Genomic DNA, 17,700 nt, shown 5'->3' with positions numbered 1-17,700 from the left:
CAGGCCGCACAAGTTGAGCGCCTAAATTGCTGCCAAATAATACAATCACAGGTCATCGCTTAAATGTGGGTGTAGAAATGTGAATGCGTGAATATACCAGCTACTCTGCTGACGTCAATTACTAGTGAATGCTGTATTTCTGCTGTATTTCTGCTGCAGGCGTACATTTCAGCCTCATCACGTATCATTGTAATCTTCCACGCACATTTGCGTTATTTATTTAGAATTTTTCCCGCTCTGTTGCCGCTGCTTATATGAGCCTCAAATGATTAATAGTACAATGACTTTTTTATAATTAATTAGTTTTGCTGCCAACCACAGTCACATAAACATAACAACATCTTTATTATTGCTTTGTATTCTTTTTAGATGATTAAGATGATGGTGACGGTTGTTATTGTATTCACCATGTGTTGGCTGCCTTTCAATGTGCTCGTGGTAAGTGAAACGTACACATGCACAAGCATTCACATATTTAGACATCTGTAGTTTTTCGTATAACAATTAATTAGCACAAACAAAACATATCCCTTGTTATCCTTCTTCTGATATATTCGCACAATTTTCGTTTTTTGTATTTGTATTTGCAGCTCCTACTCAACGACGATGACTTCAAGATGTGGGATCCGCTGCCCTACTTCTGGTTTGCATTCCACTGGCTAGCAATGTCGCACAGCTGCTATAATCCAATCATTTATTGCTATATGAATGCCCGGTTTCGTGGTGGTTTCCTGCAGATTATTTATCGCGTACCCGTTTTTCGTCGGTGCTTTTGCCTGCGTCGTTATTTGCATAATCGTGGCGATCGAAATTATGATGCTACCGGTGAGATGACCTTCAAATTCAATGCCGATAGAGGTGGAGGTCTGTTGAGGAAACCTAAAATACGCATTAGGTGCCACCCGATTCTGGTTTCTTTTTCTTCTTCTTCTTCTCTATCTTTCCATCGTTTCTTGCTGTATTATTATTTTTTAGCTTTATGTCCCTATGTAGTCTGTAGTTTGCATGCCGTTCATTTCAAATTACTTGTTCCACATTATATTACTTGTACTCGTGTACAGGGAGCGCCCTGGACGCGCATGTGTTTTTGGGCGTGGTTACCATTCGGTTAGTTCCGCGGTAGATAAACACTGTGAATATGAGTTATGAAATAATAGACAAAGTTGTTTTCTAACAGCGGTCGCCGCTCGGTAGATAATTGCAAAGCTCTACATGCATTTTCATAAAAACCAACTGGCGTTCAAAGATGGCGATCTAGAGCCTAGTATCAAGTTAAAAAATATATTCCATGTTATCAGTGATATCATAGGCTAACTTATCTTATCTTCTCTTATCGTTTTATCTTATTTTATTTCTACCTGATAGCGTCTTTTCTTACCATAACTTATATCTTCTTATCTAAATTTGTTTTTGCCTTATCGTATCTAATATTCTCTTGTCTTTCCTTTTTTATATTACCTTAATTATCTTATATTATGTCCTCATATCTGATCGTTTGCCATCGTACCTTTTCCTGCCGTTCCTTATCTGAGTTTATCCTGTCTCATTTTATCTTGTTTTACTTGAGCCTTATATTATCTTATAGTACCTTGTCTTATCTTACTTTATTTATTTATCTTATGTGGTCTTATCCAATCTTGCCTTGCCTTCATCATCATCATTAATAGCATCACAGTCGTTGTGAGCCTTAGCTTCCTCCACAATTCTTCTTCATGCATCTCGCTTCATAGCCATACTACGATAGTTGGTCACTCCTACATATGCTTCTGAGGTCGTCCTGAATGTCGTCTAACCACCGCTTCCGCGGCCGTCCTTTTCGTATATACATCTATCATAGAAATTTCCGAGGTTCTCTTTCCTCTTGCATTACACAAACATGCCCTAGCCATCGGATGCGCTGCGATTTTGCAAACCGCATAACGTTTTCCCCTTGCAGGAATTCTTCTATCTCGCTGTTATATCTGATGCGATATACCCCATGTTCTTCTCGTACTGGACCCAGTATTCTCCTCAGTATTCTTCTTTCCAGATTGTTTAATTATATTCGCTTTCAGTGTCCACGTTCCGCATCCATACGTTGCGACTGGTCGAATCAGTGTTTTATAATATATTTTGATTTTCGTTTTCCTACTCAAAACCTTGCTTTTTAATAGTTTAACGTGGACAAAATATGTTCTATTTGCAGCCTGTACACGGTCTTGGATAGCAATCGCTGTATCATATGTTCTACTGAGAAGCAGTCCGAGGTATTTAATTTCATCCACGCTTTCAAATTCGTGATCGCCAATTCTAAGAACTGGTGCTTTTCTCAACGTGTTAAGCCTTGCCGGATACTTCGTTTTGTTTTCGTTGATCTTTAAACCGAAAATTTTTGCTTTTGATCGGAGTGCTTGAAATACTTCTCTGCGAACATTTATATTTCTCGCGAAGATGACCAGGTCATCAGCAAAGCCACATATTTGCGACCTCTTTAAATATATGGTCTAGGATCAGATTGAAAACAAGCGTAAACAGCGCATCTCACTGCTTTACTACTAATTAAACTCTGAACAAATCAGATGCTTCACCTTGTATAAGCCCTTTCGAATAGGTCTCAGCGAGTGTTAAACTTACTAGCTAATTTTTTCTTTCAATACTATCGAACGATTTCAGAAAACCTATAAAGAGGGCATGTAGGTTGATTTTATATTAATTAAACTTTTCAAATATTTGACAAACTACAAAGCTTTAGTCGGCCGTCGGCCTTCCATTCCTAAAACCACTTTGGTACTCGCCTAATATTTGTTCGGCGTAATCATTCAATCTGTGGAGTAGGATATACGGGAAAATTTTATACGCTGTACTTAACAACGAAATTCCGCGATAATTGTTGCAGTCGCGTCTGTCACCTTTTTGGTAGACTTACAATTATGCTAATCTGCCATTCTTTGGGTATAATCTCAGATTCCCATATATGTTTTGTAAGACATAACAAGGAGTTCTGCAGTTCCGTTGATCCATTTTTGATGAGCTCGGCAGTTATCCCCACTGGCTTTGCCATTTTTTAGCTTTTTCATCGCAAGGCTAATTTCATCAATTGTGTGTGATTCGAGCAAATTTGATGCCGATTGAATTGCATTAGATTGAGTGCTGTTGCTATTAGTAGCATCGTTTTTATTATTTAGAAGATCTTGAAAGTGGTTCTTCCCTCTTGTGAGAACATTTCCTTCTTCTAAAATAAGATTACCCTGCGCATCCTTACATGTGTTTAGTCAAGGTATGTATTCTGATCTTTGGTGTTTAATTTTAGAGTAGAATATTCTCGTATTACCGACGCCACTTATCTCTATTTGCTGTAATTGTTTTTAAGGGACTCTCTTTTCTTCTTTTGGACAAGCTTTTTTGCTATCCTCATCGAACCATTTGCCATTTCTGGGACTACGTTTTGTACCCACGGTAGCAGCAGCACTTTCTTTAACAGAAGCTTTAGTTGTAGGCCATTGGACATTTCATCAATCGTAATTTCGTTGGATAGACCTATCGGAAGGATAGACCTAAAATTTCAGATATTTCGCGTTGATAAATTACTTTTTGGAGGTTAAAAATGTCAATTAAATAGCCCTAAATTCTGACTTTTTTCCAAATGCTTATTTTATAATTAATTTTATACTTGTTTTTTAATTTTATAGGTTCATCCTTTCCGTTAAGTTAGGTAAGATAGTGATGGTTGCCCAGAAAGTGGGCCCACTTGTATGAAAAAAGTTTGGTTCATCCTTTGTGATACTATTGCAAGAGGAAAAGAGGTGAAGTAAAGGACGATAGGACGAAAGGGAAAGGGGTGGGACGGGTTGAGTGTTTACGGACTATGAACGGTGACTAGTCTGCGGTTGTGTTGGACTCTTTATGCTGCTGATGACGTTCATCAGATTCTTGTTATCAAGACCTGCCATACTATATCAGCAAGCGCAGAAAAGAAGTGGGAACCAAGATGCTTAAATTTTAGTCCCGCGAGAGCTGGGCAGCTAAGGAGCAGGTGCTGAAATGATTCCACCTCATCCTCCATACAGCTGACGCAAAAAGGACTCGAAGTAATTCGGAGTCTCACGGCATGTGTACCCCGCGGGCAGTACCCCGTGAGGATGTTCACGAAATTTGAGAGATGAGATTTTGTCATCCTCAGATTATCCCTCGAACGCCTCCTATTCAAACGTGGCCCGAAGGACCTCGCGACCATACACGTTCATGTACTAACCTAGCGCTCGCTGAGTTGGTGCAAAGGCCATCCTTCCAGGAGTAGAGCGCAGGTTGTCAAGGGGATCCCGATCCTCTCGGGCACACCGCCTCACAGGTCCCTTGTTTGGCCAACTCGTCGACTTGCTCAAGGTGGATAAGTAGGTTGGCGGACGCCGCCTTAGAGTGCTGAAGATTTATCTGAAGAATATTCATATAATATTGTCCAGGGTTTCCCCTCACTACCCTCATGAAAACTGCGGATATAGACGCTACCCTCTTCCACTCCTCCCTAGAGATGGCGCCGTCTTCTCTGCCGCTGTCCATCACCCCGAGAATGATGGAGCCCACCTGTTTAGCGACTTCGCTAAACGATTTTGGCGGTCCAGCACCAATCTTGGGTCTCTTTTCTTGGGAGAGATCCTCCTTTTGGGAGCGTTGCCTTTTTACTCCCGAGTCTTTTCCGTTAATGTGGAATAAGAAAAACCCAACTTCATTTTAGTGATTCACATCGATAGATTAAGAGTAATAAATAGAGCAGTTTGGGGCCTCGCGCCGTAGACAGCCGACAAGAAATTATCCTGAGCCGCCATTTTGGAAAAAAAAAATTTTTTGTACTCTCGAAAGGTTAGATAAAGTTGTGTTAAGGCTTCAAAATAAAATTATTATTTTATCACCTTTAAAAATATGTTTAAAAAATGACCGATTTTGAGGCTTCTACATGGACTTCACCCCTTAACGCGCCGCTGCTTGTCGACCAGTTTTCGAATTTTTGGTGCCTAACGGGCACTTACTTTTCTAATTGAAACTCAAATGAGTTGACAAAATTTTACGAAATCATTCAAAGTTAAATGTGCAACTATTTTTCTGTCTACGCTATTTTTATTGTGTGATCATCCACCACTACTAATTTCTTGGCTGCAGGGTCCGCTATCAATAATTCTCCACCCTATAGGCACAAACGTGTCTACCGTTTAACCGTAGCAGAGTAAGGTCCAAGTTATTCGTGTTTTCAAACAAGTTCCCTATTCTTAGAAGTTTTCAGTCGGCTCTCGCATATGCCAGGAGTGTTCTGAGCTCACTCTAATCATACATTTCATTCATCCTCATTATCATTAGCACAGCATAGCCAAGTCTCCGGCACTGGTATGTGCACACCAACAAATAATTTTATGGAATTCTATAAGCTTGAATATAATTTATTGGTGTATTTACATGCATACATATATGCATATTTGGTTGGAAATGTAAGCCCTATATTTTGCTAAAGGCCAAATGCATGATGGCTTCTGATTTATGCATCATTTAATAGAATAAACAAATTCCGATTAATTTTATATTTGCTTGCAAATTTGATTTATTGGAAATAGAATCAGAAAGTAATTGAAATTAAAATTCTTGCTAGAAGAAATAGAAATTGATTCTTCTTCCAATGAAAATCAAACCAAAAACCAAACAAAAAATTGTATTTCCTTTTAAATACCACTCAAAGAGCTGCACTAAATATTTATAGTATGCATATTCAGAAATTCTGTGGAATATTTATTTTTATGTTGCACATGCAAAGTTAGTGCGTATGTAGTTGTGTGCAACTTAAAAGATGTTAATTTATTTCGGCATCAAAAATACGAGTTTAAATACATTGCAAACAGTTTCATATTTCATAAAAACAAATATCTTCTTTTTCAAATGTGTTTGCTTCCATCCAACCAAGGCACGGACGATGCATTCCACTTGCAACGGGTGAACACCTCAACCACTTACATCAGCACACGAAGAAAACTCCGAGCGAATTCTATGCAAATGGTAAGTAAGGGAGCTTTGTAAAAAAATTGTAATTTCTCTCGCGTTTACCTGAAGAGTAACTTGAGAAAAGTTTTTTATTTTTTTTTATTTTAGTGGTATTCATTTTATTTTGCGTAGTCTGTATTGAAAAGTGAATTATTCTTTAAAGTTACTATCAACGTGCCAATGCGGCAGTGGTAAATTTGTCTCCTGTTAGCAAGTCATTTGAATGCTGACGATTGAATTTTTTGGAATATTAATGAAATTTTGGCTCAAATAACAAAAAATGTAATCACAAAAAGATATTTTCCTGTAACCCTTTACTTACTATAGGTTGCTACTTACGTTTTGAAATATCACTTAGGTCACTTGTGAATAGAAGCTCCTCTAAAGGGCTTCTAAGGCTATCAAAGATGGAACTCTCGGTGGTGGTGAGTATTTCAAATAGATTTGTAAGGGTGTTATATGAGTACTGAGCTGGGTATCTATTCAGTGAGTCTCAACATAACTTGAAGTCCCGTTTGTGGTACTATCCGGAAAATGAAGGGATGGAATAATTCTAGCCTCGACTGCTAAGATTCAGGCATGTGCCCATTTACACGATGTCTCCTCTGGAAGGGAAACATTTTGTTCGGGGGTGAAGGACGGCCGCGGAAGAGAGAAGGGAATTTGTCTCCTGTACTGGCGACACGCTTTGTGCTTCTTATTCGTATTTCCAATCTTAAAGCAATTTTTGACAGTTGCTTCGTTTTCTTCTTTCGTGGAAGAAAGTTCTAAGTTAGTGTTTCAAGCAAACGGAAGATAACAACGATGACAAACATACGAACGCTGCTTGGAAAATGCACAATTATTTTTGCTAGTAAAGTAGTATAATTTAAAATAGTTATGGGACATGTTTATGTTGATTTCTAATTTTTCCCTGCATTTCTAGATACTTAGTTTAATTTTAAGTTAATTATTTACATATGAAGTATTTTTAATTTAATTTTTTTTATTCAAGTATAAGAATTTATAAATATATTTCAATAAAAAAAACAACAAATTATTTATTATTTAACCAGTTTGCATTTTTCATTCATATATTTAAGAAACTGTTGTCGAACGCTCTCTGCTTTACATGTAAGCGCGTGCTAGAATACATCCGAACCAGACGATGCTAAAGTATTAAATGTCAAAATGTCGCCGAAAACAATTTTGCCCGTGTGTTCGCGAATGAGACATGAAAAGAGAATTTCCAGTGTCTCCATTCCAGATGTCTCCGTGTGTAAATGGGGTGTATTTTGGCACTCTCTTTTAATTTATTTAATTACCATTTATCCGCCTGAGTCGATCAACGTCTGACCAAATATTCACGCTTAAGCAGTAAATGGAAAAATGCTATGAGCGCAACTTTGATCTCCATTTGCTTTTCATTGACTTCAAACAAGCATTTGACACCGTCAACCGGTCATTCGGTCAATCTTTAAAAAATAAAAAATCCCAGAAAAACTAATCAGGCTAATAATGATGAGCCTATGAAACACTGAATATAAAATCATGGTACAGAATAATAAATATGAAGCCTTTAACATGCAGAGTGGTGTAAGTCAGGGCGACGCACTTTCATCAACAATTTTTAACTTAATACTGGGCTGTGCAATAGATGAGGTAAACCATACCGAAAGATGTCCAGTTCTTTTGAATAGAAAGAATAGAACAACTCAATTATATGCATACACCGACGATATAGCGATAGTCAGCAAAACTAAGAGTGCAGTGAGTGAAAGTGAAAGACAAACAGCCAACAAAAGAGGTTGATACTGGAAAATACAAATTTGAAGTACTAGGCTGCAAACTGACGATAGATACTTCGATGAGTCTTACTATAGAATAACGAATTCAAGCAGGTAATAGAGTATACGCATCACCTCCAAAACTTTTCAAATCAAAACTCCTTAACAGGCCCTGCAAGCTGACACCATATAAAACCGTAGTTCGAAAAAGATAAGAAAAAAAATGTGAGCCGTCATGGGACGCCTGGCAGATGTGAAACATCGTGTGTGTACAAGTAATATGTATAAAAGATAATAAAATATTATTACAGGAATTAAACATAGCCTAATGCAAAAATGAAGTATTACGAATTTCTTACAGAAAATGGAAATTGGTCGATGATAACTAAAGTACGTTACAAAGGTATTGGATGAAATAGGTATTATCAAGATATCTCACAAATACAGTATCTATTGTTGTTCCATATTTGGTAGTAGATTCTCTTGGATTGTTGTTGATTTGCAATTGAAATTCTTTTTGAAGTGTGCTTTGGGTGCTGAAATTTTTTGAATTTTCAGGTGGCGCAAAATTAATTATCCAGTTTTGTATTTGAAAATTATAAAATAAAATTTAAAAAAAAATTAAATAAAAAAATGCCTTTGAGTGATGAAATTTTTTGACGTTTCTGGTGGCGCAAAATTAATTATCCAATTTTGTATTTGAAAATTATTATAATAAATAAAATTAAAAAAATATTAAATAAAAAATGAGTTTGAGTGATGGAATTTTTGAATTTTCAGGTGGCGCAAAATTAATCATCCAGATTTGTATTTGGAAATTATTAAATAAAATTAAAAAAATAATAAATAAAGAAATTATATTGAGTGATGACTTTTGACCTTTACCCCCGCCATTGCTTGTCTGTTTTTATACAGCAGCTCTACACTTGACAAATTTCAATTATGATTGACGTACTGCACTATTTGTAAAATATATAAATAATCCGATAGCATGATTAATTTTGTGTCACTTTGTATGATAATCAAAATGTGTCTTTAAAATATGCCTTCCTCCATAGGCTTAAACTTTTTATTCAATTTCAACTTTTGCTCATTACGAGCGGGCATATCTCGAATTTGCTTTTAAATAAGTTTGCACTTTTCATTGCAAAATAGTTCCACTTGGTTTAAATAATTGAGTAATGAAACTTCTTTCTGCTGTGGCTCTGCTTTCTGTGACCTTTTATATTTATCAACTCAAACACTGACCTTCGTCATTTCTTCGCCCAGAGAGCGCGCCTCAAAGGTGCCCACTCTAGCCAGCCTTCCAGTTTCCCATGAATTCTCTGTAATCGAATTCCTATTATCTACATAGCAAATTACCGAACACATTCAAAAACACATAACGCACCAACATTTACTAAGCACTCACGAGCAACCAACTTGCCGCTCTTTAGCAACTCTACATTTGTCTCTCTAACATGGAACACATACCAACACACTTTAACCCACATCATTTGTGAGTTGTTCCTTTGAAATTGGCTTAGCACTTCTCATACTACTACACATAAATTATATATATGTATACCTTAGTATAGCGTGGCGACCCGTCGCCACGGCAAGCGTCGCCACGCCAACGATTCGGTTTACAAGTGAGCCAATAGATGTTTCACATCAAAAATTGCAAACATTTAAAAGAAAAGTTCTGATAAAAATACAAGATTTGGCGCAGTCAGAATTGCACAAGACGAATGGCGCATACAATGGAATAATGAACTGAACGAACTTATTGATGGCGAAAATGTAGTACTTTACATTAAAGCCGAACAAATACTATGACTATGCCACGTTATGAGAATGGACAGTTCAAGAGCCCAAAGAAAAATTCTGGATGCGAATGGATATTCAAATCAAATAAGAGAAAGACCAAGAAGCTGAAGTGAAAGAAGACCTTGAACAGCTTAACCTCACAAACTGAAATGAAGCGGCAGCGGATTGAGCAACATAGAGGTGTACTGTTCAGCAGGCCAAAGCTCAGAAGAAGCTGTAGCGCAAAACAATGATGATGATGATGATGATGATGAAGAGTGAAGAACTATCAAATTTGGAAAGCAATCTACTATGTAATTTTACCATCAGCATAAAGTGTTTCTCAACTTCGTAGCTGTTCGCATGTACCTGGTATTCATTCAAATATCGCTCTTGAACGGAAGCGGATGTATTAGAGTTATATATCAGTAAGCCACTTGCATTGGAGAAACCTGGTTGGTTGGTTGAGGTAATAACTAAATATATCCAATCTATGCGACTGAGAAATTTTATAAAGTTGTTTACGTCCAACCAACCAGCTCTTCGAAGTTTTTAAAAAGCGGTTTACTAAGGGTTAACATCCTCGCCTTCCAAAGGGCAGGACATTTACAAAGGAAGTGTAAGATAGTTTCCTTTTTCTACGGAGAACCCTACTAATCTCACCTAGCTTAATACTACCTAAAGTTCTTATTATACTCAACAAACATCAAAAATGCGATTAACATTCAATCTCCATACAAATTTTAGTCATAAATTTTTACTTACAACATGGAATGCACAATCGCGTCCGGCTCATATGGGTACCGGGACTTAAGTGGATACCTAGGAGTGTAGCAGCGAATGCATTGGCTAGAAAGTCTGCAGCCTCCTTATTATTAATAGCATCCGAGGCGTTCACGATCATAGTAGAATACTTGAGGGTGTGATGGGGGAGGAACTTAGGAGCGAAGAGCTAAGGCTCCGAGACGTAAGCCAAACTATGAGGCTCTGCTTAGCCAAGTCCTTACTTGGGGTGTATAATCAAAAGAGGTTCAGGCAACTCATATCCCTCACTAAGAACAAACTGCGACAGCTCACGGTCATTCTTACAGATCACTACAGTTTGCGCAGTGATCTGCACACGCTTGGGATATGGTCCACTGACTTTTTCCATCTCTGCGATATTTCAACAAATCTGCTTCTATAGCGAGAAAAAGGATTAGATTTATCGGCCGGAAGAAAAGCAACGGCAACGCCACCAAGTTCCACTTTAGGTTTATTTGTCATGCTGAGTTTGGATGAGGTATCGTGCTAAGTAGAGGGCATAAAGGCGATGGGGTCGAAGTGCAGCCTATGATCAAAAAGTACCGGGAAGGTGATGTTGACTGTTTTCTTCGATTGCCAAAGGCGTAGTGGACCATGAGTATCTTCCATCGGGCCAAACAGTCAATAAAGAACATTATTTATCCGTTTTAAAGCGTTTGAGAGATGCTGTATGTCGCAAACGGCCGGAAACGTGGGCAAACAATTCTTGAACTTTTCCATTATACCTATAGTGCACTCGCGATAATATTAACACCCTAATATATGAACACCCCAAAATATATATGAATACTTTTTCGCTTCCATTGAGTACTCTAAAATATGAACTTTTGGAAAAAGCTCTAAAATATGAACATTATTGATTTTCAAATTTCTATCGAATTTCATGAGCCTAATAAATCGGGGAATCCCCTAGTTAATAAAATTTAAAATGAACAAAACCGTCGTTGAGAAATGCTTGCGTTCACTACAAATATTATACATCGGGTTTGATTTGCTTGAGGCTCTAAAGCAAATTACGCTTAAGGAAGCGATTGTTACCTTAGAATCTGCATGGAGTAACGTAGATGCTGTTGTGCTATCCAAATGCAAGAGCAATGTCTTAAGTATGGTAGAAAATCAAGAGAGTCCTGAAGATGACGTTTCTTTGAGTGTTCTTCGAAGCACCTTAATTATGAATGTAAGGGATTTGGAGGAAGGTGCAGCCAATCTTTTGTCACACTTGAGACCTGAGGTTTGTGTTTTAGAACCGTTATGGAATGGAAAGCTCCATCGTTGAATGCAATGTCAATGAAATACAGGAAATTTCCGACGATGATGGTGACTATTCTGTGAAGCCGGTAAAGACGATTACATCAAAGGAAGGTATTGACATGCTTAATAAAACTTTGGAATAGGCTGAGATTGAAATGGTTGATAAATGGGATTTAAATGTGTTAAAGAAGCTAAGGGAAAAGGCAGTTTTTAAGATGCTTGAACAAAAGAAACAACAAAGCGGATTACTGATTTTTTTTCGACATGAACTCAATTCATTTAAAAATTAAACAAAGCATGAATTTAAGTATGAAAAACTTTTTGAGTGTAACTAATCTTTTATTTGTTAAATGTGAAAAAATAAATAAACAACGTTTCTTTTGCGGTTTTAAATAAAACAAAAATCTCTCAAAACTAAATACATAGAATATTTTTCAATTTAGTTGCCTTTCGTAAATATGAACAATTTCGGAAAACTGAACAGGCCTGGTTTTAATTAGTTCATATTATCGCGAGTGCATTGTATTACGAAAAGCTCCGCATGAAAAATTGTGGTATCTTAACTCAGTGTTAAAAATTTGTTTGCTCCAGACCCCACTATTCCTGCTGCTGCTCCGCTGGAGCGTTTTGGATTCATCTGTATACCATTTTTGCCAGTCATCATCTAACGAGGCTGTTCCATTCTTCGCTAGATGAGAATGTTGTATCTCTTAGTAAACTTGAGTACGAGTTCCGTGTGGTCATTCGTCTAGGTCATGCATGCTGATTGTTCAACCCTGTTTAGGAGATAGAGGTGTCCAGTAATATCTCCTGGTTTAAATTTTTCCTTCATATGAAAAGAGAGTGATTGTATAGCAGCTTCCTCTTGTGTAGCGGTGGTAGTTCATGCTACAAAGATATTATTTCTCTACATTTCATTTCCTACTGGGCATTAAATTGCATTCATTTGCACCGCTGAGCCTGAAAGTATGCAATGTCAGCTGATCGACCGAACGAAACACTGCAATGAAATGAATGGCAGCAGTGAGTGGCGCGATAAAAAAATATAGCAAACATGTAGATGGAGAAAAATTTAAGCCCATATTCTGCATCAGAGGTCGGCAAAATTGACTTTGCGAGTGCGATGGTGAGCACAGAGTAATCGCACTGCTCCAGATGTGTCAACAATGAAACATAAATACTTCATACCATTTATTTTGCACTTAATCCCAATTTATTTAGAAAAATAAATTGACGGCAAAGAAACCATATACTTCAAATCGTAGTTTATTCAGTATTTTTATTAAAACTTTTGGAACTGTTTCTGGTTGGACGTATATTTTTCAAATGGTTAGTTCATTTATTTGATTGGAATAGGTAAATTTTAAATCAGAAAAAATTTGCTCACAAAAGTATGTGGAAGGAAAAAGTGATAGCATCGTAAAAGGAAATTCCTTGAGTTGAAGACACAACTCTAAAAACTTACTGTTAACCAAATTTCTGCAATTATATCGTCTCTATCATAAAAATGTATCTTGCTTTGTAGGTCTAACATTTCTACTTGAGTTTCAAAATCACAGTACTTGCTGACATCACAAGTAAAAGGGTGTTCAAAGAGATCAATGCAATTCTGAATTCCCTTAATGTCGTAAAATGTATCCTCGAAATTAAGGAAAAGAGTTGCCAATAGTTTGGCTTGATGATCATATTTTAGGTATCTCTAGCGTTGCAATATAACAGCGGCTCGAGGGAAATTCTAATAATCTACTGACCGAACTTCAGCAAAAAGCAAAAAATACAATGGTTTGAAAATTAATAATTTCTTTAAATAAACTGGTTAAAGTGCTTCCCTTCCTTCGAGTTTAAAATTCAGTTTATTAAAATATCAGGTCAGCCCATAAGTTTTTAAAGGTGGTTTTAAAATTAAAAAAAGATGTTTAAAGTATTTATTACTCAATAACTTATTTTCCTTCATTATTTACAATGTCTTCACAACGTTCAGGCAAAATTTTAATTCCCTGCTCAAAAAATTTTTTGTCCTTGGAGCCAAAATACGCTGCGATACCCCATTTTATAGCTTCTTTTGAGGAATAGTTCTTGTTACTCATATGGGATTGAAGTCCACGTAAAAGGTGATAGTCACAAGGTGGAATATCCGGAGAGTATGGCTGGCGGCCGGCGTAGCCGAATGGGTTGGTGCGTGATTACCATTCGGAATTCACAGAGAGGTCGTTAGTTCGAATCTCGGTGAAAGCAAAATTAATAAAAACATTTTTCTAATAGCGGTCGCCCCTCGGCAGGCAATGGCAAACACCTCCGAGTGTATTTCTGCCATGAAAAAGCTCCTCATAAAAATATCTGCCGTTCGGAGTCGGCTTGAAACTGTAGGTCCATTTGTGGAAGAACATCAAGACGCACACCACAAATAGGAGGAGGAGCTCGGCCAAACACCTAACAGAAGTGTATGCGCCAATTATTTATTTATTTTTTTTATGGTGGATGCGGCATTAGCTCCCATCCGAGCTCGTTCATTTTGCCTAATGTTTGCCTTGCGGTATGAGGTCTTGCGTTGTCGTGGTGAAACAAAACTTTGCGTCTATCCAATAAAGAGGTCGATTTTTGTTAAGAGTCTCATTCAGGTTCGATAGCTGATGGGAATAATAATCAGCAGTTATCGTCTGGTTTGGTTCCATAAGTTCATAATAAACAATACCGGTCATATCCCACCAAATAGGCAGGGGAATCTTCTTGGGGTGAAGGCCATCTCTAGGGGTCACTTCTGGTTTTTCATCTTTATCTAACCATTGGCGTTTCCGCACAGGATTATTGTAACGGACCCATTTTTCATCACCAGTAACGATACGGTTCAACAAACTTTTATTTTCAAGCCATTGCAGCAGCTGAGAACACACATTCACTCTCTACTGAAGGTTGGTAATGGAAAGCCTATGCGGAACCCATTTTCCCAGCTTTGAAACCTTTCCCAACTGAATCAGGTGCCTGTGAACTGTTCCATGCGATGAATTTAACCTCTGAGCTATGATATCGACTGCCTAATTTGGCTCAGCTTCCACGAGTTCGAGCAAGGCGTCGGAGTTAAAGACTTCAGGACGTCCAGCGCGCGGGGCATCCTTCACGTCGCATTTACCACTTCGGAATTTTGAAAACCACTTTTGCGCAGTCCTTATCGCCACGGTGTCCTCTCCGTGAACAGTGTTTATTCCTGCAGCAGCAGTTGTTGCATTTTTCCACTTTTATAAAAAAATGCAAAATATGCCTCTTATACGCGTTCGAAGATTCCATTTTATTTTTTAACAACACGTGCTTCTATCCGCGACTAAAATCACTTGTCGAATGCACAATATATCAAAGAAAATATAAATAGTTCCGTTATATTCCGCCAATAATTTTTTGTATGCAAAAATCGTACAAAAGTGAAATTATTTGTAAAATACGCACGAACTTATGGACTGACCTGATAATTTAAGTTTTAATAAATGCACCTATTTTCATGAAGTTTGTGCCTCAGTACCGCTTTTGATATCATTGAATCATTTCTTGAATTTTAAAATGAAAACGAAAAACTGTTTCTTTTCAGTAAACAAATTATCCTTCCACATACTCTGAAAATTAATAAAATCACGCATGAAATAACAAAATCTTTTTAAAAAAATTTTTATTCATATTCATATTCAATAAAACCGCTGCTAATATTATTTCGTTGGTGACAGAACAACGACCGATTTTGAGAGCGTAAGAATGCGTGCATTGAGTTTACTGCTCGCAGAGAGTAAGCTTTGCCGATCTCTGTTCTACATACTCCATATCCAAGAATGATAGAAAGAAGATTGCGCCCATCACGAGTGCATGACGTCACATTTTTCCGCGTTGTGCAGTGTTGCTCTTCACAATAAATTTAGTGCTCTTTTATACCCAAAATGCTCTAACCTCAAATATAGCAAAAAAGTCGATCCCTTAACAAAAAAATCTTGCTTAGCAAAAAAAAATTCATAAATTAAATTGTGCATAAGCATAACACATTTATTAAAACACAAAAACGCACATTCTAAAGACAATTTGTCACGCATACAAAGTTATTTAAGTAATTTAATAAAAAATTGGTGTTTTATTTTCTTTAAATGGGCATTTTAGTGCATTTTTATATCCAAAGCTAGGCAACACTGCAGTTGCGAGAGAGAGATTTGACTGCTGAAAGCAGAAGAACACCAACAACAACTGCAATCGTGGACAATGCTACCAGATGTTAAAAAAAGTAAAGCTAAATAAGACTGAGTGAATTATTGAACTAATTTTTAAAAAATGTATATTTCACAAAATTGTAAACATTACTTTTAATTAGAACAGGCTAGAAAAATGTCACGAAGAAAGAACTAAAACTCCGAGATTAAATAACAAAAAAAAATGCTAATTCAAGTTACGAAAATGGTAATCTGGCCATACTGGAGCTAAAACCACGTAATTCATTGTCAAATTTGCTGAGCGCAAAGTAACGGCACCACGATAGGCGCCATCTCATTATTCTTTCCATCATGTTCCATATCGGCATCATCGTTGTTTGCTGGACAACCCTGGTCGGTTCTTCGCCTGCTGTAGCATATGCCTCCAATTGTCTCGGTTTTATGCCCGAAATTCCAATAATCCTACGTCTTCTTCTACACCATCAATCCATCCATATAGGCACACATATTTTCATTTTATGCATTCATCATCCCTTCATATCTATTTCCCTTTATTTAGACCTGAATACATACATATAGCCTAGACTAATATCCTAAAAATTCACTATTCTTATAACATCTATTCATTTGAAGTAAACATCTAATTTAGCCTCTCATTCTCTCATTCTTATTGCAGAGTCAATTTTCATGTGCAGAGCCCATGGTGTTACGGTAGTGCCAGTCCCATAGATGTAGCCAGTCATATGTCGTCACACCGCCCACAAGAACAAATGTTCAGCCACCCATCAGAACATCGCGCTTTTTGTGATGGAAAATACTATACGCCGTAACTATATGAGAAGAGAGAGCAGATCATCAGCGAATGCAAAAGTTAGAGCTGACTTACAGACCTTACAAATTTTATGTTTAACTGTGAAATTGAACTCGACACACCCACAACGGACGTGCATCTTCATATATATATATATATATATATTTGTTAGGAAAAATATTTCTAATAGATAAGTAGAAAGAAATAACATTTTTCAAGAAAATGAACCAAAGAGGAGCTTAGCTTTTAAGTTGCCAGCAACTCTATTACCGTTAAGCTGAGAATCAAATTTTACCAAAGAATATCCTAAGAGTGTTTGTGTAAATTCTATGTATGTTCGATGCCTGTACGACTAATTTAAAATGTAAGTGTATGTGTGCTTAAGTATTTTACATGCATTCTAAGAGTCACCATGTCGCTTTCTTGAAGGCATCAACTTATTTTGGCTGAAGTTAATGGCTGGGTACTTAATTGAAATTTTTAACTATTTGCTAGTCACGTGAAAACCAAAAATATATACGAACCTGCTTGTAAATTTGGTATGAAAATTATACGAAATAATTATTTTACAGCTCACATACATACATACATACAAAGGTATACGCATAAGTGCTTTCATTTACGAATATGGATTGCATGCACCTCTGCGAACACATTTTGAAAATATTGAGCATCTGTATACAATAAGTGAAATTTTTAATGTAGACAAAGAAGAAAATAAACTATGTAACAAATAAAAAATAATCATTTGAACAATTTTGAATATCATGTAATAAATGTGAAGAAAACAAAACTGATGTTTTTTAATTCTATTATTTGTGTGTACTAGCAAAATGCCCGACATGCGCTATTCTACCATTAATGCAAGCGCACTGAACAACAGAATACAGCAGAAATAAATCAACAGATATATGTAAGGGTGGTGCAAAATTAATCTTCCTACCGGAAGATTTATAATTTTTGCTAATGGCGTCGTCGTACGTCAATTATTTTGACACTTGTGAACAATACAACTGGAGTATACGGACAATCAACGGAGTGTGTAAAGGTCAATGTAAAGATTTTTATTGCTAAAAAAAAAAAAATTCTTTAGTAAAAAAGT

The 17,700-nt window shown here is 36.8% G+C and overlaps 1 protein-coding gene across 3 annotated transcripts; it reads left to right on the top strand.

Moving 5' to 3' along the window:
* Window positions 1-373: 373 nt before the first annotated feature.
* LOC129235392 (RYamide receptor-like) lies at window positions 374-17,034 on the top strand. Of its 3 annotated transcripts, none has more exons than XM_054869207.1 (4): window positions 374-438; window positions 591-825; window positions 5,924-6,015; window positions 16,464-16,597. In XM_054869207.1, the coding sequence occupies exons 1-4, from the start codon at window positions 379-381 to the stop codon at window positions 16,500-16,502; spliced, it is 426 nt and encodes a 141-aa protein (XP_054725182.1). In that variant the 5' UTR covers window positions 374-378; the 3' UTR covers window positions 16,503-16,597. The 3 variants fall into 3 exon arrangements, with proteins under 3 accessions (XP_054725182.1, XP_054725181.1, XP_054725180.1); XM_054869206.1 differs by having other exon boundaries at window positions 591-895; XM_054869205.1 differs by lacking the exon at window positions 5,924-6,015 and having other exon boundaries at window positions 591-895; window positions 16,464-17,034.
* Window positions 17,035-17,700: the final 666 nt, after the last annotated feature.

This window comes from Anastrepha obliqua, chromosome 1 (assembly GCF_027943255.1).
Source record: "Anastrepha obliqua isolate idAnaObli1 chromosome 1, idAnaObli1_1.0, whole genome shotgun sequence".
NCBI lineage: Eukaryota > Metazoa > Arthropoda > Insecta > Diptera > Tephritidae > Anastrepha > Anastrepha obliqua.
This window is presented reverse-complemented; position numbering and strand designations above follow the sequence as displayed.